At 48.6% G+C, this 20712-nt stretch overlaps 1 protein-coding gene across 1 annotated transcript in view; it reads left to right on the plus strand.

Moving 5' to 3' along the window:
* Positions 1 to 20712, plus strand: part of LOC107376797 (SH3 domain-containing protein 19) — a 39316-nt gene that overhangs the window by 17962 nt on the left and 642 nt on the right. The window contains 15 exon segments of the mRNA XM_015946070.3: positions 1745 to 1785; positions 6049 to 6211; positions 9707 to 9842; positions 10035 to 10176; positions 10253 to 11341; positions 12175 to 12234; positions 13172 to 13331; positions 13525 to 13777; positions 13846 to 14034; positions 14136 to 14194; positions 14387 to 14610; positions 20189 to 20214; positions 20377 to 20545; positions 20630 to 20681; positions 20683 to 20704. Coding sequence (XP_015801556.3) covers positions 1745 to 1785; positions 6049 to 6211; positions 9707 to 9842; positions 10035 to 10176; positions 10253 to 11341; positions 12175 to 12234; positions 13172 to 13331; positions 13525 to 13777; positions 13846 to 14034; positions 14136 to 14194; positions 14387 to 14610; positions 20189 to 20214; positions 20377 to 20545; positions 20630 to 20681; positions 20683 to 20704 — 2785 coding nt within the window.

Raw genomic sequence — 20712 nt, forward strand, 5'->3', positions numbered from 1 at the left:
ATACATAAGATATTATTTATTTATCAAATATTTATATTAGATTTAACAGTTTTAGGGTCTGAGAATTTTATTCAGACACCAATAAGCTCAGCTAATGTAAATAATACTTCATTTTTGTGGGGGAGGGGTGGGTTCAGATTAGATTTTAGAAAGATGTGTTTTTTTATTCCTGGTCTCTGATTTCAGGTGGGTTGTTTACAGCTTCCTGTTGTTTCACCTCTGCTGGTGCTGCTCAGATAGAAAATATTAGAACTAATAAAACTAACAACGTCACCAACGGAGCAGCAAAGCTTCTGTTTCTGGGTTCATCATTTTTATGGGGCCACGTCTACCAATGATCTAACACTTTATCAGACTGATGCAGCAGGCGCTTTAACCAACACATATGAGGATAAAACTGTCTGAGTCATCTATTGGGCCATTCCCATCTGTACCGGGTCAGCCCGGGCCGGGTAGCGTAGGTTGTTTACATATCTGGGTGGCCTGGTATTTTTCCGGGCCAACCAAGGCTCATTCTCAGCCCTCTTCTCGAGGGGGTCTGCTTCAGGCCGACCAGGGCCAACACACCCACTGCTGACAGCAGATTCACACCTTCCATTAGAGCAAGCCTCTGATTGGTGGGTAGAACCAGCCCACATGGGCTTAAGACAAGGATGTGTGGAATCAACCGGGCCAGGCTGGGGCCGACTGGGGCTACCCGGCCCGGGCCGACCCGGTACAGATGGGAATGGCCCATTAACAACCTACGCTACCCGGCCCGGGCCGACCCGGTACAGATGGGAATGGCCCATTATACTAATGTACATGAATATGGTGGAGTTAATACCAGCTGGTCTGACATCACTTCCTGTCTCCATGGGTGAGGCACCAATGGGGCTTTAGCTCTGCTGCTGCATCTTTAACATCCGTCTGAACCCAGGGAGGATTTAGCGGAGCTACGGGTTTTAGGTTTATAGAAGCAGCAAAGGGACAAATTTCACAGAAACCTCCTATGTAACCAACACCACCGTGTGTTTGTCCTGGCATTAGTGGGTGGACCAGTGTTCACACAGCAGAGTTCTGGTTTGGTTCAGCTGTTTTACTTTGAAGTCATTTTTGTTTGAGAGAACAGGAAGAAACACAACTCTAATATCTGATCGGTCTGTTGTCCTGATCGCTAAAACATTAACGTGATTCCTAAAATATCTGATTAGTCTATGAACTCTAATTCAGCAGCGTTCCCATTCAAGGAATACCAGAGACACTTTTCTTGTTTTAGTTCTGGGAATTTAGTGAAATGTGGTTAAAAATTGATGTTTTCATCCATTCATCTGATCTGTTTCTCTTTGCTTTTCTTTGGTTTTATTCTTTTTTATTTATTCTTTTATTGTGCTTGAAGATTCTTTAAATCCTCAGAAATGAAAGAAACTAAATCCAAAATGCTACTTAATCTTCAATAGAGATTAAAATCTTCATTCATGTGCATTTAGCTGATTATAGTTTATTAAACACCAGTGGGGTTGTAGCTGTGTGGAGAGTATTGTTAAATGTCATTTATGCACACAGCGCAAACATTTATAATCAACATGTTGCATGAAGCCAGAAGTGATGATTTGACAGGCTTAAATCTGTTTTTTCTTTTTTGCACAAATCAGATTTTCTGTGCCAGTCTGAATAAATACTGGCTGTAGCTGTGATGAAAACTGCGGGTTGGGCAGCAGTAGAGATGAAAATGTGACTCATGGTTTCCCTTTCCTTCCTGCAGCCAGGGCCCTCTCTCTTCCATCAGAGCCGTCATCAAGAGGAGTAAGTGTTCCTCCTCAACTCCTCTGTGTGAAGTTCAGACTCATAAAAACCTTGTTAATCTGCTTAGCTTACATGGTGTAAAGGAAGAAAGATGCTAACGGGATCTAGCTTTTAGCAATCCATTTTCTTGTTCTTTTTTACAGTGTTTTACTGTGGGAAAAAAAGAACAAGAAAATCGATAACAAAGATAAACATGGAATGAATTAGGGATGAGCCGGATACTCGTTTCAAACGAGTATCCAGTACGGATAAAGCATTTTTGACGAATACGAGCATGAAACGAGTAAAGCTTGTAAATACCTGTAATCGTGCTGAAGGAAAATCCTCATTGGGTAACTGACTGTCTTCACGCTCTGTGATTGGCCAGTCACATAGAGCGCCCGCCCCTCCCTACACACAAAACTGCAGCCGGCTGGGAGCTCAGTCCGTCCGGTTCATCCACACACACACACAGACGGTAACGGATCTCGCTGTGATGGCTTCACTGTTGCTCACGTTTCTTCAGTTTTCCCTAGGTTTTCTTCAGCTCGCCTCTTTTTCGGTTGAATATTTAAAGTTACTTTTTTCGTAACTTGCGTGGTGCATTTGACAAGACAGAGCTGACGTGCTGCGTTACTACCTTCGCGCCGGTTGGTTTTTTTTTTTTACTCCCTCTCTATCTCTCTCTCACACACACACCTTAATCAACATTGTTTTGTTTAACTTTGTGTGGGGAAAATGCCAAGAACGTTAAGAAAAAAATCAGTTTAATCAAATTAAAATAAAAAAATATACATAAAGTTGTGTCTGGTTCTAGCATTTCATATTTCCTAGATCCTACTGCATGAGTTCAGATGTATTAATCCATGCACTCAAATATTAATGTTCTGATTTTATTGAAACACTTGTTCTGTAATAGTTTCTTTACTATTGTGATCAAAAATATTTAATCTCAATTCTGAGGCTGCTCTGTAAATAGTTTTCAAATAAACAATACACATAGCAACTTCTGATCAGTCCATATCAATTTCAGACTTAAAATAATATATTGATGTAAACCACACCCACTTCCGGTTAAACAACGCCCACTTCCGGTTTATGCCACGCCCATTCCGAGTACAGATACAGATCATTTAGTTGGTAGAACAGATACAGATACAGATAGTGGTGTACTCGCTCATCCCTAGAATAAATGTACAAAAAAGTTAGCCTTTAGCTTATTCCGTTGGAGCAGATTTGCGCCGTGACCTGGAGGAGGGATGATTTGAAATGTAGAAAATGTTCATTTGTGGTTTTTGTTGAATAATTAAAACCAACATGACCGAAGTCTTAACAAAGGTTTCAGACTTGGCTGTGAGCCAGTTTCAGATAAAGCCTTAAAGTGTGTAGTTTACTGGCGATAGGATAGGGCAACCTATCAAGTGCTCAAGTGACAACCTTACCTGTGCTCGTCATGGATTGTCCATAATGAAGAAGAGCGGCTGACCAGAGCCGTGTCCACAGTGTAGTCTGTGCCTGTCGTGGTGGCAACCCCCAAACACCAGTGGTTAGGGATGATGTGAAGCTGAAGAAAGTGTCCTATCAGGTCTTTTTGGCCTGTGGGTCTCCAGAAGCAGCTGATAGTTACCGGGGCTCAAACGGAATGCGGCTCGGGTGGCGGCAGAGACAAAAACCCGGATGTGGGAGGAGTTTGACGAGACCATGGAGCAAGTTCTTCGTACAGCTTCAACGAGATTCTGGTCACCATCCAGCATCTCAGGAAGGGAAAGCAGTGGACTACCAACAATGTTTATAGTGGGGACAGACAATGTGCTGTTGACCTCGACTCAGGAAGTTGTGGATCAGTGGGCGGAGTACTTCAAAGACCTCCTCAATCCTACCGCCACGTCTTCTAGTGAGAAAGCAGAGCCTGGCGACTTTAGGTTGGACTTTCCAATCTCTGGGGCTGTGGTCACTGAGGTTGTTAAAAAGCTCCTCAGGGGCAAGGCTCCAGGGGTGAATGAGATCCGCCTGAAGTTCCTTAAGGCTTTGGCTGCCGTAGTGCTGTGTTGGCTAACGCAGCTCTGCAGCATCACGTGGACATCAGCGGTAGTTCCACTGGATTGACAGACTGGGGTGGTGGTCCCTCTATTTAAAAAGGACCTACAGGGGGATCACACTCCTGAGCTTACCTGGTAAGGTCTTTTTGGGAGTTCTGGATAGCAGGGTTTGTCGGATTGTTGAACCTCGGATTCAGGAGGAGCACTGTGGTTTTCGTCCTGGCAGTGGAATACTGGACCAGCTCTATACCCTTAAGGGGGTCCTGGAGGATGCGTTGGAGTTCGCACAACCAATCTACGTGTTTTGTAGATTTGGAGAAAGTGTTAGACCGTATCCTTTGGGGGACCCTGTGGGGTTACTCCGGGAGTATGGGGTACCAGGCCTCCTGATACAGGCTGTTTGGTCCCTGTATGGCCGGTGTCAGAGCTTGGTCTGCATTGGTGGAGTTGGACTTCACCAGGGCTACCCTTTGTCACAGATTCTGTTCATAACTTTTATGGACAGGATTTCTAGATGCAGCTAAGGTGTTAAAAGTTCTGTTTTGGTGGCCTAATTTATACTTCTCCATCAGCGTCAGGACGGAGACACGCAACGTCATTATGTGTCGACGCAAGAGCCCTCTGACGGGCTCGCACAGGAAGATGGAGACATGCCTCAATTTTTAACTATCCATTGAAAGAGACGGAGACCACAAGCTTGTGATTTGTCAGGACACTGCTTCCTGTAAATTCATCAACAGCACTGCCTTTTCTGCTTCAAAAAATAGAGATATATAGCTGCAAACATGGAACAGATTGAAGAATGCATTGTGGAAAAAGTCCAAAAACAAACGTTTATTCACCTGACTGAAGGAGTACAGAGATATGCAGCAAGCGTTTTATTTGTGGAAGGAAAAGACGAGAAACATAAGTTTAGTGGTGCCGATCACATGAAGAGGTGGAAGGGAATGAGGGACAAATTTGTCCATGTAAAAAAGTCTCTTAAATACAAAAAGCACTATATTAAATGCACTCACTTGGACTGGATACATGACAGGATACCACAGAACAGCGCTACGCCCTTTGTTGTCCTGGTAGGGAATTGTTTTTGATGGAGATGCCTGAGAGCAAAAAACGCCTCTGTCTATGTGTGTGCGTCTCTCCCTCGCAGAGCTGATGGAGAAGTATAAATTAGGCTTAAAGATCAGTTCTCTGCCTTTTGCAGATGATGTTGTAGGGTGACAGGAGTGTAGTGGCACAGGAGTTAAGCGCTCGCCCCATAATCGGAAGGTTGCAAGTTCGAGCACTTAACCCCCCAGACTTTGGTGCTGGTGATGGTCGGATGGGCCAGTGGCGCCAGTACTCAGCAGCCATCTGTCAGTGCACCCCAGGGCAGCTGTGGCTACATCATAACTCATCCCCACCAGCGTGTGAATGCGTGAACGACCAATTGTGTTGTAAAGCTCCTTGGGGGGTTCCAGAACTCTAGAAGGCACTATATCAAATACAGGCCATTTATCATTTGACTGTCGGCTACTTCAGATCACGATTTTCGTCTTTCGCTGGAGCGGTTTGCTGCTGAGTGTGACGCGGCTGGGATGAGAATCGGCTTCTTTGAATCCAAGACCACGGTCTTGAGTTGGAAAAGGGTAGAATCCCTTCCCCAGGTCAGGGACGAGGTCCTATCCTAAGTGGAGGAGTTTAAGTATCTCCGGGTCTTGTTCACGAGTGAGGGAAAGATTAAGCACAAATTAAATAGGCGGATTGGTGCTGCATCTGCAGTGATGCGGGCGTTGTACCGATTTCTCATGGTGAAGAGAGCCGAGCCACCGGTTGATCTACGTTCCTACCCTCACCTATGGTCATGATATTTTGGTAGTGAGCGAAAGTACAAGATGTGGTCAAAATGAGTTTTCTCCACAGGGTGTCTGGACTCTCCTTTAAAGATGGTGTGAGAAGCTCGGTCATCAGGGAGGAGCTTGTAGAAGATCCACATTGTGAGGTGGAGGAGCAGGATAGGTGACCACCTAACCAAGGAATGGCCAAAACTCCTTGGGACTCGCTGTGCTTTTAGTTTTTTAATGTACTTGAATATAATCTATTGTTTGAGAGAATTACCCAAATGACAACAATGACTAATTTCAATGTAGTAGTTTTAAATATTACATGTTATATTTAGACGGAAGAGACCTTTTGGGGTTTTCAGCTGTTAACATTATTTTTCTGAATTTTTATTATTTTACAGTTTTCTGATTTCTCTTTTCAGCCACCAGACCAATTTCTGTCATAGAGACCCCGAGAGATCCAGCAAGGGACAGGGACCGGGAAAGAGAGAGGGACCGGGACAGAGATCGGGACAGAGAGAGAGATCGGGACCGGGACAGAGAGAGAGATCGGGATCGGGACAGAGAGAGAGATCGGGACAGAAGGTAAACACTGAGTTGATTATTTAAATGAGTCTGTCTGGTTACTGGGGGTCAACCCCAGGGTCACCAGCCTTGGTGAAGCAGAGCCGTGTCACAGGCAACAAGTGGGTGGCCCCGGGGTTGACCCTTCAGGGTGTTCTTATAAATCTTCTCACAACTAGGGTTGCAGGGATTAACCGGTTTGACTTTTAACCCTGGATTGAGACTCTGCAGTTAACCCGCTGTAGACTTCTCTAACACCGCCCAAAAAATAAATGAATCACAGCAGCATGACTCGCACAGACCAAAGCAAAAGCTAAATTGAACTGATGAATGCAGCAGAAGCAGCAACAACACCCACCAGCACTGCTCCAATTCCACCTAGGAAGCTCTTGAAGTCTCCTGTGTGGGAATATGTTAGACTCTGAATACGTTAGACCCATGGCTGGACGTTTTCTGGCCAGAGGAACATCATACAGGACGGTCTGCAGAGAGAGCTTTGGGACGCGTCCACTCCATCGTCCATCTACAGGGCCTGCTGGGCTGGCTCAGACGACGGCTGTTACATCTCTGTGAATGACTTGCCTGTTAACAGTAGTGGTGGTCTGCTGGTACCTCCTCCAGGACAGCACCACTGACCTCCTCCACACACATCTTTCCTCACGCTCATCCTCCAGACCCACAACTTCACCAGCACAGAGGCAGATGTGCAGCACAGTGCATGCTGACCTGTAATAGATTAAAAAAGAGGTTTTTAAATTGGAAAAATGTAAAACAAACATATAACCTGCAGTACACTGGTTCTGTTCAGTTTAAAGAAAAGCAGCAGGGAGAACTACAGAGAATTTACATTTTTAAGACAGATCTAATCATGATTACGCTTAAGTTGAATAAACAAAAGCACAATGAAAACAGTTCAATGCTATTTTATTAAAAAGCCTGTTTTTTAAAACGTTTTACCCCATTTGATGCAAAATAAGTTCTACGGTCCAATTTACATTAGAAAACATCCGACTGCATTCAACATTTATAATGCATTTGGTTTATATTAATTACCTACATGATAATACTCTGCAGTAATGTGTTGTGTATGTTTAACAAGTTCATTCTGTAGCTTAAAACATACATGAAACCATCTAAAGTTAACATGCAAGTCCTGAAAGCTTCTAGAATAAACAAAGTCACTTTACCTGAAAACGGTTGTGAACAAACGCTGCTGATGGACATGAAGCTGCTGTAGCTCCTTAATATTCCTGCTTGATTTTCGCTAGCTTTAGCATTTTTCCTTTGCGTGTAGCTGCCGCCGCGGCTGTGACGGGACCTGCGGGTCACAGTAGAAGTGAAGGCCAGACTGTCTGAATTCAGAGCCGCTGGATTCCGGTCTTAGCGGTCTGGCAAGGACCCGGCCTTGCTAGACTGGCGAGGAACCATACTCGTAAGCATCCTGCCTGTGGATTCGGACACACCCGCTGACTGCTCTTTCACATAACCAAGTTCGGCAGAACAACTTTCGTTTCAAAAGGCCAACGGATCCATCATCCAATCAGTGATGCCTGTTGATGCAGCATTGGTACCTACCTTTTTCGGTTTGTGATTTGTTTTTGCGTGTTTCAGTTTGTTGTTGCGTTAAGTGATTTGTTTTTGTGGTTTGCACTTTAGGGCCACCATAGAAAGATGATAAAGATGAAATTCAGGACAATGTCTCTTGTCCGTCTGCACAGCCGGCAGGAAAAAAGTTGCAACACCCCCAACATGTTGTGATCATCATGCAGACAAATGAGCTCTGAGTCAGATTACGTTAGAGACTGAGGGGATTTGACAGTAATACTAGAACAATCCAGTGAATGACGGTTTGTTTAGTAATGTTCTACCTTTCCCCTGTATTTGTCTTTAAAAGCCAGTATGGTAAGCCATTTTAGCATTTAATCAACAACACCTCTTTGTAATTCCTGATGTACATAGCTGTAGAGAAGATGTTCTTACATTTAATTAGAAACCATAGAATGTGAAATATCATGAAATATGAAATATCACCTTAATGGATGTTTGAGTAAATTTAACCAGAAGATCGGATGTTTTTGTTGCAGGGATTGAGCAACACTTTGTATCAGCTCGGAGAAAGGGAGTCAGGTTTAAAAGTTAAAAGATTTATTTCTAAACAAATTAAACAAGATTAACTTTAAACACTATGTGATGATGGTGGAGTAAGACTGAGGATGGTGTGTGTGAAATATGTTCAGAACCAGCAAATCCGGAGAGACTATTAGTTCTGAGTGGGAGTGAAAGGGTGTTTTGCTCTAAGCTTTGCTTTGGAGATTATAACACGTTGAGACGTCATCTGTCGGTCTACGTACCCCAACAGAAGTCCCCGTTTAGATCCGGAATGTCGGTGGTCCAGCTTGGACCCTCTTGGAACCGACGCCTGTAGATATGTAGAGGTTTCCGACCCTTCAGCCTTGAGTTACTCCCAGGTCACGACAGTTTATTGGCATCATCGAGACCCTGAAGGGGTCGTGATGGTTCAGCTTTTATTCTGAAGGAACCGTTGCAGCAGGTGGAACAGCAGCAGATTTAATCCAGCTTGTCGTTAGGTTCTTTCTGCTTTACGAGGAAAGTTACGGATTGGCCACTCCGATAACTTCTCTAGAACGCTTGGAACTCAAGTTAAGATGACGTGGGGCATAGTTTTATAGTTTGGATGTTTTGATTTATGGTCGAATCAGGATTTGCCAACAAAAGGGAACCAACAAAACCACGCCTCGCGTCAGACCTGGAAGGTTCTGATTGGATCAGAAAAGGAAATGTGTACGTGTGATCAGTCTAGTGTAAATATTTAAAGTTATATTACTTATTATAAACTATCATAGGATTATAATATGAAGTAATTAATATTCTCATTTCACAGATTGATTGAACCATAGGCTTTACGTGATTATTTGGACTATCAAAGTTATTTGATGATCATTTAATAGAGTTCTTCTTTCTTCTTTGTTGTGCTGTCTGAGGAAGCAACAGTTTAGATAAGAGCACAGAGCATGAGTGGCCTTGGCCCACATCTTGTAGATTAGGCTTGTGTCAGAAACTCGTGTTTCTGCTTGGACAGAGCAAATGGAGCAGGGCCTTTTAGGTCAAAGATGGACAATTCATCACGCTACATAGCAATGATATAATTCATCACCGTCCAAATGATATTCTTACTGATGAGAAAAATACCCGAACAAGTAGAAATTATATTTAAGGATATTCATAATAAGAACTGCACTAGTAGGAATTTAGCGTCTGATTTCATGAAGGTGTCTCCATCCCGCAGTGCTGACCCTGACCAGCTGTGAACAGTCGAACCTTTTTGTCTTTTTACAGAAACTCAAAACAGACAAAGATAATTAAAGGTGTGGAACACTGAAAACACTTTTTATTGGTTATTTCTGGTCAGGGAACCAGAACATTCATGGAACCTAACCTTTAACATTCACTTTGCTTTTACCTTTGTGAGATAATTGTCTGTTGACGTGTTGCTAGGCGACCAGAGATCACCATCCTATCAGCCGAGCCGCTGCCCTCCGCTTCCTGGTTTCCTGGGGTTGCTGCAGGAATTCCCCCCCCTCCTCCTCCTCCTGCACAGATCTGGGGACCCACAATCCATCCGTCCGTAGAGGTGTGGAGCCGTTTGTCTCCGATTCCTTTTCTCCTGACTTGTGTAAAATAAGAAGTAAAATGTAAGCCGAGCGTTGAATGCTGCTGGCAGTTTGTGTTTTCATGAGTTTCTCTGGCAGAGGAGGTCCGTTCTAACTCAGAATCTCAGCGTTTTTACCTTTTTATAAGTTTTCACCGCTCTGCTCCTCTTCAGCCTCCACCGTCCTATGAGGAGGTGATCAGAGAAAAGACACAGGAGCAGGTTCTCCTCCCTACCTCCAGCTCTCCAGTCTCAAGAACAACCATCGCCATTCAGACTGACCCAAGACCGGACCCGGATCCTGAGGAGGCCCAAAGTAAACGAGGAAACAGACTTTCGTCTTTTGTTTTTATATAAATGAATAAAAAGTTCATTTCTGTTTTTGTGTCCAGAAGAAAAACCAGCGAAACCCCCCCGACCGCCACTCCCCGACCCTCTAAAGTCCTCTAACGTCGATGACATCACCAGTGCTGCCAGCCAATCAGCAGCCCTCTCTTCTGACGCTGACAGCGTGGCTACACACACACACTCTGAGGAGAGAACACACCCCTCCACTGGATGCAGTGACCTCCTGGCTGACCTGTGTTTGCCTCTGACGTCCACCTGTGGGGCTCAAACCGACCAATCAGTTCAGAGTTCCTCTGCCCCTGCTGACGCCTCGCATGTCCCAGTGGAGCGTCCAAGGCCCCGCCCACGCCCTCGCACTAAGCTGGGCCGCCAGCTCATCAGAAACGAGGTCAAAGTTCAGACTTTGGTGAAACTGCGAGAAGACGGTTTGGCTACTTTAGCAGCTCAAGCTAGCAGCAGCAGCAGCTCCAAGCAGGGGGGCGGTCAGGGGAAGTACCTTCAGGAGCTGCTGGAGGCCTTCAGCTCAGACGACTGGGGCTTCCCGGATCACCGTAGCGACAGCAGTGAGCACAGCCAATCAGAGAGTGAGGAGGAGGGCATCGACGACATGGCAGCCCTGAGAGCGAGGATTCAGATGTTTGAACAGCAGGTGGCTGATGGGAGCTGTGGGGACGATAACGACAGACAAACTGGCACCAGTGAAGACATTGCTGTTGGAAAACGTCCGGAACCTCGACCTCGGTCTCGTCTCCAGGGGCAACTGGCCAAATCCGTCCCTCCTGTCACTGCCCCAAAACCCAAAAGCATCTCGCCTGTTCCCAAACCCTCCAACAAGGAATTCTGGGAAGGTGAAGATCTGACAGCTGGAGCTCCAACCGGTACAAAACCATCAGAACCCAGACCTACCAAACCCTCCATAGCACCAAAACCACAATCCGTCTCACCTCCTCCTCCTCCTGTCGCTGTCCCCGCAGCGAGACCACCTCCTCCTAAACTCACCCCCTCCCTACCAAACCCCACAGCCCCCCCCAGACCGTCTGTCACCCCCAGAGTCAGCCTGGGGGCTCCTCTCCAGGACGGGAGCACCGTGGAAGTGGGAGGTGGAGCAGAACCGCTCGCTGCGACCCAAACGGGTGAGTGTGACGAATTCCTGCGTGATGACGGGGGCCTGGTTCTGGGTCAGCGCCTGCTCCTGTGGTTGGAGCATGATCTTATTCCTATTGTTGGATTCACGCTGAACCTCCTGTTCTCCTTAAAACTGCACCAGGATCAGCTGCAAATGGAACTTCTTTGGTTTCCAGATGAAAACAGGAAGTAGTTAATTTATCTGCGTGAAATTTAGCGTCGTAACCAGCACTTACTTCCTGTTTAAACTGTTAACAGCAGGTGACCTGGTTGTGCAGCAGCAGCCTGAGTCACTGATGACCTCCTGGGGTCATGTGATCTAAACCTTTAGTAATTTTCACTGACGTGGTTAAAAAGAGACAGCTGTCTATTATGTCTAGGTTTATTTTTCTCTTCAAAATAAAAGCAGGCATTATTGTTATTATTTACTTAGATATGTGCCTTTAAGTGTTTAACCTGCTAAAGTCCTATCTAACCAAACAGCTCTCCTAAGCTCCAGCACTAATTGTTTATTTGAAGCCGTATTTAAGTTAAATCTTGTTTTGTACGATGAAACGTCTCTGAGAGACGAGCGTCTCTGCCGTCTCTCTTTCTGCTGGACAGAGACTCATTGTGACCTCAGCATAAACAATCAGACGTATCGGATCACACGCTCAGGCTCAAGTAGCTCGAGGAAGTGACTCTTCGCTCGTCCACAACACTAAAACACCTTTGTGCTGATGCTAAACCAGCTAACAGATGTCCTCCAGCTTAGCTTCTCACTCACACCCTGTTGTCTCCATATCAGTAATAATTACATCTGATATGTTTATTGATTATGTTCTGTTTATTTATCTCCCAGTGACAGGAGGAAGTAGCCAGACTAAACCAGCAACTCTGACTTCTGCTCGCAGATTCAGCGGTAAGAGTGTGTGTGTGTGTGTGTGCGTGCGCGTGTGTGTGTGTGTGTGTACTTTCCCTACAATGAGAGGACATTTTTGTGGTCGTCGCTTTTTTTTAGAAGCTTACCAGTTGGTTTTAGTTTTAAGGCTGGGGTTTGGGAATAGATCAGTAGTGGTTATGGTTAGGATATGGGTTAGGCATAATACCCTCACAAAAATGAATGGAAGTCAATGGATGGTCCTCACCATGATAGAAAGACACGTGTGTGTGTGTGTGTGTGTGTGTGTGTGTGTGTGTGTGTGTGTGTGTGTGTGTGTGTGTGTGTGTAACACAAAGATAAAGGCTGGTGTCTTGCAATCCAAAGTCTGTGGGAGAAAAATGGAGTGATTGTGTGAGAAGAAACAAGTGTTCACTGTTGTTGAGTCTGTGCTTGTGCACGCGTGCGTGTGTGTGAATCAAAATGTTTAACTTGGTTTTTAAAGGACGTTTGAACGTGAGCTCCAGTGGCTCGTTGCTAAGCAGGTGACTATTTACCTCATTGTTTAACTCCGAAACGATCCAGAGTTTCATACTTTAATGACCTGATCAGTCCTTTAACAACGGGTTGAGTCTGAGATGAAAAAAAGAAAACACAACAAGTCGAGTTAAAAAGGCAGAAAGTCACCGGAAACCAGAAATCAGAGAGACTCGAAGCTTTAGATCAGCTAAAGTTAACTGACCCATGTTTTTATGACCAGCAGAGGGCGCCACCATAGTTAATGCTTCAGCTGCTCTCACTGCAAACACAAATGTTCAAACATCCTTTCTAACAACAAACTGGTTCGTGTTTTTATTTACAACATTTATCCTGTCGGGGTGTAGCTCTCCTGGTGGAACTTCTCATGAGTCGGTGAATTGTCTTTAAATGTTGAATGAATGGTGCAGTGTAACAGTTAGGAATGTTGCTTCACCTCCAGCTCCATGTCTGGCTCCTAAAACCATCTCAGTCCCACCAACACAGCCAGATCCACACCCGGCGAGTGTTTCTACCCCCGGACCAACGCCGACCCCGCCCGCGAGGAGAGTCTCCGTCCTTCAGGCCAACGTTGACCCAACGTCCCCAGATGCTCCTTCTCGGTAGAAAACTAACGCATGTAGTTGTTACTGCAGTCTGACGTAATCTACTAACACTTGTGTCAGATGTCCCAGTTTAAACCGGTCTCATGCTGTTGTGTTGTTATCAGACTAGTCGTTTGGTTGGTTGGACCAGAGGGCTGTTTGGCTCCAGAGTCACCAACACTAGTCTTCATCTTGGTTCTCCTCTGTCCAGCTCTAAGCCGCTTCCTCTTCGTCCTCCACCAATAAAATCTGCCCCTGAGAGACCGCCCCCCCCAGCCATCAATTCAGCACCCTCAGCCAATCGGATCGCGGTATGCAAAGCCACGCCCACTGCTGACCAATGTTCTCAAACAGCTGCATCTCCTCCAGCTGGTTCAGCAAATCAGACGCAGAAGGCAGCTAAAAGAGGCCCGCCCCTGCCGCCCCGCCCTAAACCTGGACACCCTCTCTACGACAGCTACATGGTACTTACACCGTCACACCTGCGTCCTCCGTCCAAACCACAACGTCTAACTTTATTTATGTTCGTCAGAAGCAGGATGTCCTGATCGTCCTGGACGACCCACCTCCTACACCTTCTGATGAAGGCGGGGTTCAAACCACCACCACCCCTCTCATCAACCCGTCCCAGGGCCTCCTCGACCAGGACACACAGCCGAAAACAGCAAAGGACGAGGACATCCGGTCTAAACCCGCTCTAGATGTCCTGTCAGACCAGCAGGTAGCAGTTGATCTCAGACCCGATGTCTGATTGGTGGAGCTCGCTGTGCAGCCGCAGAACCTCAGAGAGGTCGAGTAAAAACCATATTTGTTTCTCCTCAGTCCATTCTGTCTCTGCAGCCTGCTGAGCAGAAACAGCAGTCAGAGCCTCCTCCAGTCAGGTCAGATACACACACACACACACACACACACACACACACACACACACACACACACACACACACACACACACACACACACACACACACACACACACACACACACACACACACACACACACACACACACACACATCTTTACCTACACACATAAAAGCACACTCACATTCATCACGTGTGTGTGTGTGTCTGCAGCGGCCCACGATGCCTTGCTCTGTTTGACTATGAAGGAGAGGAGGAGGATGAGCTCACCTTCTCTCAGGGGGACGTCATTGTCCTGCTGGAGATCATGGGTGAGGAGTGGGGGCGGGGCCAGATCCACGGTCAAGCTGGAATATTCCCGCTCAACTTCACAGATGTGGTGGAGCCCCTCCCAGTGATGACACCATCAGAGGAATCATTCAAACCAGAGTGGACGGGTGAGCTGAAGGTTTTCTGATGTGAAGAGTTAAAGTAACATCCGGTGTCACCAGGAGGTGAATTTGTTTAAACACGACTGACTGGTGGACATCAGGCGGGTGGACGACAGGCGGGTGGACAACAGATGGGTAGACGTCAGACGGGTAGACGACAGACGAGTGGACGACAGATGGGTAAATATCAGACTGGTAGATGACAGTCCGGTAGACAGCAGACGGGTGGACGTCAGACGGGTGGACGTCAGACGGGTGGACGACAGACGGGTGGACGTCAGACGGGTGGACGTCAGACGGGTGGACGTCAGACGGGTGGACGTCAGACAGGTAGACGGCAGATGGGTAAATATCAGACAGGTAGATGGCAGACGGGTAGACGTCAGACAGGTAGATGGCAGACAGGTAGACGTCAGATGGGTAGATGACAGTCCGGTAGACAGCAGACGGGTGGACGTCAGTCGGGTGGAAGACAGACGGGTGGACGTCATACGGTTGGATGACAGATTGGTAGACGATAGAAGGGTGGACGTCGGACGGGTGGACGACAGACGGGTAAATATCAAACTGATATACATCAGACGGGTGGACGTCAGACTGGTAGATGACTAACGGGTGGATGTCAGATGGGTAGACGACAGACGGGTGGACGACAGACGAATAGACGTCAGACGGGTGGACGTCAGACGGGTGGACGACAGACGGGTGGACGTCAGACGGGTGGACGACAGACGGGTGGACGACAGACGGGTGGACGTCAGACGGGTAGACGGCAGATGGGTAAATATCAGACAGGTAGATGGCAGACGGGTAGACGTCAGATGGGTAGATGACAGTCCGGTAGACAGCAGACCGGTGGACGTCAGTCGGGTGGAAGACAGACGGGTGGACATCATACGGTTGGATGACAGATTGGTAGACGATAGAAGGGTGGACGTCGGACGGGTGGACGACAGACGGGTAAATATCAAACTTATATACATCAGACGGGTGGACGACAGACAGGTGGACGTCAGACTGGTAGATGACTAACGGGTGGACGTCAGATGGGTAGACGACAGACGGGTGGACGGCAGACGTGTGGACGACAGACGAATAGACGTCAGATGAATAGACGTCAGACGGGTGGACGTCAGACGGGTAGACGTCAGACGGGTGGACGTCAGATGGGTAGACAATAGACCGGTGGATGACAGACGGGTGGACGACAGGCGAGTGGATGACGAACGGGTAAATATCAAACAGATATACATCAGACGGGTGGACGACAGATGGGTAGACGACTGACAGGTGGACGACAGACAGGTAGACGACAGACGAATAGACGTCAGATGGGTAGACAATAGACCGGCGGACGTCAGACGGGTGGACGACAGACGGGTAGACGGCAGATGGGTAAATATCAGACAGGTAGATGACAGTCTGGTAGACAGCAGACGGGTGGACGACAGACGGGTGGACGTCAGACGGGTGGACGTCAGATGGGTGGACGACAGACGGGTAAATATCAAACTGATATACATCAGACGGGTGGACGACAGACAGGTGGACGTCAGACTGGTAGATGACTAACGGGTGGACGTCAGATGGGTAGACGACAGACGGGTGGACGGCAGATGGGTAGACAATAGACCGGTGGATGACAGACGGGTGGACGACAGGCGGGTGGATGACGAACGGGTAAATATCAAACAGATATACATCAGACGGGTGGACGACAGATGGGTAGACGACTGACAGGTGGACGACAGACGGGTAGACGACAGACGAATAGACGTCAGACGGGTGGACGTCAGATGGGTAGACAATAGACCGGCGGATGACAGACGGGTGGACGGCAGACAGGTAGACGACAGACCGGTGGACGACAGACGGATAGACATCAGACGGGTGGACGACAGACGGGTAGACGGCAGATGGGTAAATATCAGACAGGTAGATGACAGTCTGGTAGACAGCAGACGGGTGGACGACAGACGGGTGGACGTCAGACGGGTGGACGTCAGATGGGTGGACGACAGACCGGTGGACGACAGACAGGTAGACGGCAGATGGGTAAATATCAGACAGGTAGATGGCAGACGGGTAGACGTCAGATGGGTAGATGACAGTCCGGTAGACAGCAGACGGGTGGACGTCAGTCGGGTGGAAGACAGACGGGTGGACGTCATACGGTTGGATGACAGATGGGTAGACGACAGACGGGTGGACGACAGGCGGGTGGACGACAGACGGGTAAATATCAAACTGATATACATCAGATGGGTGGACGACAGACAGGTGGATGACAGACAGGTGGACGTCAGACTGGTAGACGACTGACAGGTGGACGGCAGACGTGTAGATGACAGACGAATAGACGTCAGAGGGGTAGACGTCAGACGGGTAGACGTCAGATGGGCAGACAATAGACCGGTGGATGACAAACGGGTAAATATCAAACGGATATACATCAGACGGGTGGACGACAGATGGGTGGACGAGACAGGTGGACGACAGACGGGTGGACATCAGACGGGTAGACGACAGACAGGTAGACGACAGACGAATAGACGTCAGACAGGTGGACGTCAGATGGGTAGACAATAGACCGGCGGATGACAGACGGATAGACATCAGACGGATAGACATCAGACGGATAGACATCAGACGGATAGACATCAGACGGGTGGACGACAGACGGGTGGACGACAGACGGGTGGACGTCAGACGGGTGGACGTCAGACGGGTGGACGTCAGAAGGGTGGACGACAAACGGGTAAATATCAAACGGATATACATCAGACGGGTGGACGACAGACGGATAGACTACTGACGGGTGGACGTCAGACGGGTAGACAACTGACGGGTGGACATCAGACGGGTAGACGACAGACGGGTGTTCGTCAGACGGGTGGACGTCAAATGGGTAGACAATAGACCGGTGGATGAACAACGGGTGGACGGCAGACGTGTAGACGACAGACGAATAGACGTCAGATGAATAGACGTCAGACGGGTAGACATCAGATGGGTAGACAATAGACCGGTGGATGACAGACGGGTGGACGTCAGAAGGGTGGACGACAGGCGGGTGGATGACAAACGGGTAAATATCAAACGGATATACATCAGACGGGTGGATGACAGACAGGTGGACGACAGACGGGTAGACGACTGACGGGTGGACGACAGACAGGTAGACGGCAGATGGGTAAATATCAGACAGGTAGATGACAGTCTGGTAGACAGCAGACGGGTGGACGTCAGACGGGTGGACGTCAGACGGGTGGACATCAGATGGGTGAACGACAGACGGGTGGACGACAGACAGGTAGACGGCAGATGGGTAAATATCAGACAGGTAGATGGCAGACGGGTAGACGTCAGATGGGTAGATGACAGTCCGGTAGACAGCAGACGGGTGGACGTCATACGGTTGGATGACAGATGGGTAGACGACAGACGGGTAGACGATAGAAGGGTGGACGTCAGACGGGTGGACGACAGGCGGGTGGACGACAGACGGGTAAATATCAAACTGATATACATCAGACGGGTGGACGACAGACAGGTGGACGTCAGACTGGTAGACGACTGACAGGTGGACGGCAGACGTGTAGATGACAGACGAATAGACGTCAGAGGGGTAGACGTCAGACGGGTAGACGTCAGATGGGCAGACAATAGACCGGTGGATGACAAACGGGTAAATATCAAACGGATATACATCAGACGGGTGGACGACAGACAGGGGGACGACAGACGGGTGGACATCAGACGGGTAGACGACAGACAGGTAGACGACAGACGAATAGACGTCAGACGGGTGGACGTCAGATGGGTAGACAATAGACCGGCGGATGACAGACGGGTGGACGGCAGACAGGTCGACGACAGACCGGTGGACGACAGACGGATAGAAATCAGACGGATAGACATCAGACGGGTGGACGACAGACGGGTGGACGACAGACGGGTGGACGTCAGACGGGTAGACAATAGACTGGTGGATGATAGACGGGTGGACGTCAGACGGTTGAGCGACAGGCGGGTGGACGTCAGACGGGTGGGCGACAGGCGGGTGGACGACAAACGGGTAAATATCAAACGGATATACATCAGACGGGTGGACGACAGACGGATAGACTACTGACGGGTGGACGTCAGACGGGTAGACGACTGACGGGTGGACATCAGACGGGTAGACGACAGACGGGTGTTCGTCAGACGGGTGGACGTCAAATGGGTAGACAATAGACCGGTGGATGAACAACGGGTGGACGGCAGACGTGTAGACGACAGACGAATAGACGTCAGATGAATAGACGTCAGACGGGTAGACGTCAGATGGGTAGACAATAGACCGGTGGATGACAGACGGGTGGACGTCAGAAGGGTGGACGACAGGCGGGTGGATGACAAACGGGTAAATATCAAACGGATATACATCAGACGGGTGGATGACAGACAGGTGGACGACAGACGGGTAGACGACTGACGGGTGGACATCAGACGGGTAGACGACAGACAGGTAGACGACAGACGAATAGACGTCAGACGGGTGGACGTCAGATGGGTAGACAATAGACCGGCGGATGACAGACGGGTGGACGGCAGACAGGTAGACGACAGACGGGTGGACGACAGACGGATAGACATCAGACGGGTGGACGACAGACGGGTGGACGACAGACGGGTGGACGACAGATGGGTGGACGACAGACGGGTGGACGTCAGACGGGTGGATGTCAGACGGGTGGGCGACAGGCGGGTAAATATCAAACGGATATACATCAGACGGGTGGACGACAGACGGGTGGACGTCAGACGGGTGGACGACAGATGGGTGGACGACAGACGGGTGGACGACAGACGGGTGGACGTCAGACGGGTGGATGTCAGACGGGTGGATGTCAGACGGGTGGACGTCAGACGGGTGGACGTCAGACGGGTAGACGACAGACAGGTGGACAACAGACAGGTGGACGACAGACGGGTGGACGACAGACGGGTAGACGACTGACGGGTGGACGTCAGACGGGTGGACGTCAGATGGGTAGACAATAGACCGGTGGATGACAGACGGGTGGACGGCAGACAGGTAGACGACAGACGGATAGACAACAGACGGATAGACATCAGACGGATAGACATCAGACGGGTGGACGACAGACGGGTGGACGTCAGACGGGTGGACGTCAGACGGGTGGACGTCAGACGGGTGGACGTCAGACGGGTAGACATCAGACGGATAGACATCAGACGGGTGGACGTCAGACGGGTGGACGTCAGACGGGTGGACGTCAGACGGGTGGACGTCAGACGGGTAGACGTCAGACGGGTAGACGTCAGACGGGTAGACGTCAGACGGGTAGACGTCAGACGGGTAGACGACAGACCGGTGGACGACAGACATGCGGACGACAGACGGGTGGACGACAGACGGTTAAATATCAGACGTTTACGTTTAATGTTTAGAACAAATGAAAATCTTTTGATGTAATCCAACTTCAGACTTAATATTTGTTTTCTTTCTCTTTTGTATCTGTTTATTTGAATATTTTATTTTCTGTTCCAACAACCTGTCTCTCCTTTTTTCCAGAAGCTATAAAACCTTCAGCTTTTCAGGTCAGTGTTTGTGTCGTTTATTATTATTGTTAAACTCTCTGTTACATCCACTGGTCATTTATTCTCTACAGTATTATTGTTTTATCCTCCTGAGACCTGACTGTGTGTGTGTGTGTGTGTGTGTGTGTGTGTGTGTGTGTGTGCGTGCGTGCGTGCGTGCAGGAGTGGGCCGTAGCTCTGTTCGATTTCCCTGGCCAGACAACAGAGGACTTGCCCTTCCACAAGGGGGCGCTGATTCAGGTCCTGGAGCACATTGATGCAGAGTGGAGGAGAGGAAGGCTGGAGGGGAGAGAAGGTCTTTACCCCGTGGCCTTCACACGACCCAGCCAGGGTACCACACAAGCACTATCAGTGTAGTATAACTACATGAACCTGAGACAGCTGCTGAGGTTTAACCACATCTTCCTGTTTCCAGCTCAGCCAATCACAGACCAGCATTCGGCCGTTAAAGGAACAGCTAAAGTTCTGTCAGGATGAGCTCACGCTGCAGGTCTGTGA

This window comes from Nothobranchius furzeri, chromosome 2 (genome assembly GCF_043380555.1).
Source record: "Nothobranchius furzeri strain GRZ-AD chromosome 2, NfurGRZ-RIMD1, whole genome shotgun sequence".
Classification (NCBI taxonomy): domain Eukaryota; kingdom Metazoa; phylum Chordata; class Actinopteri; order Cyprinodontiformes; family Nothobranchiidae; genus Nothobranchius; species Nothobranchius furzeri.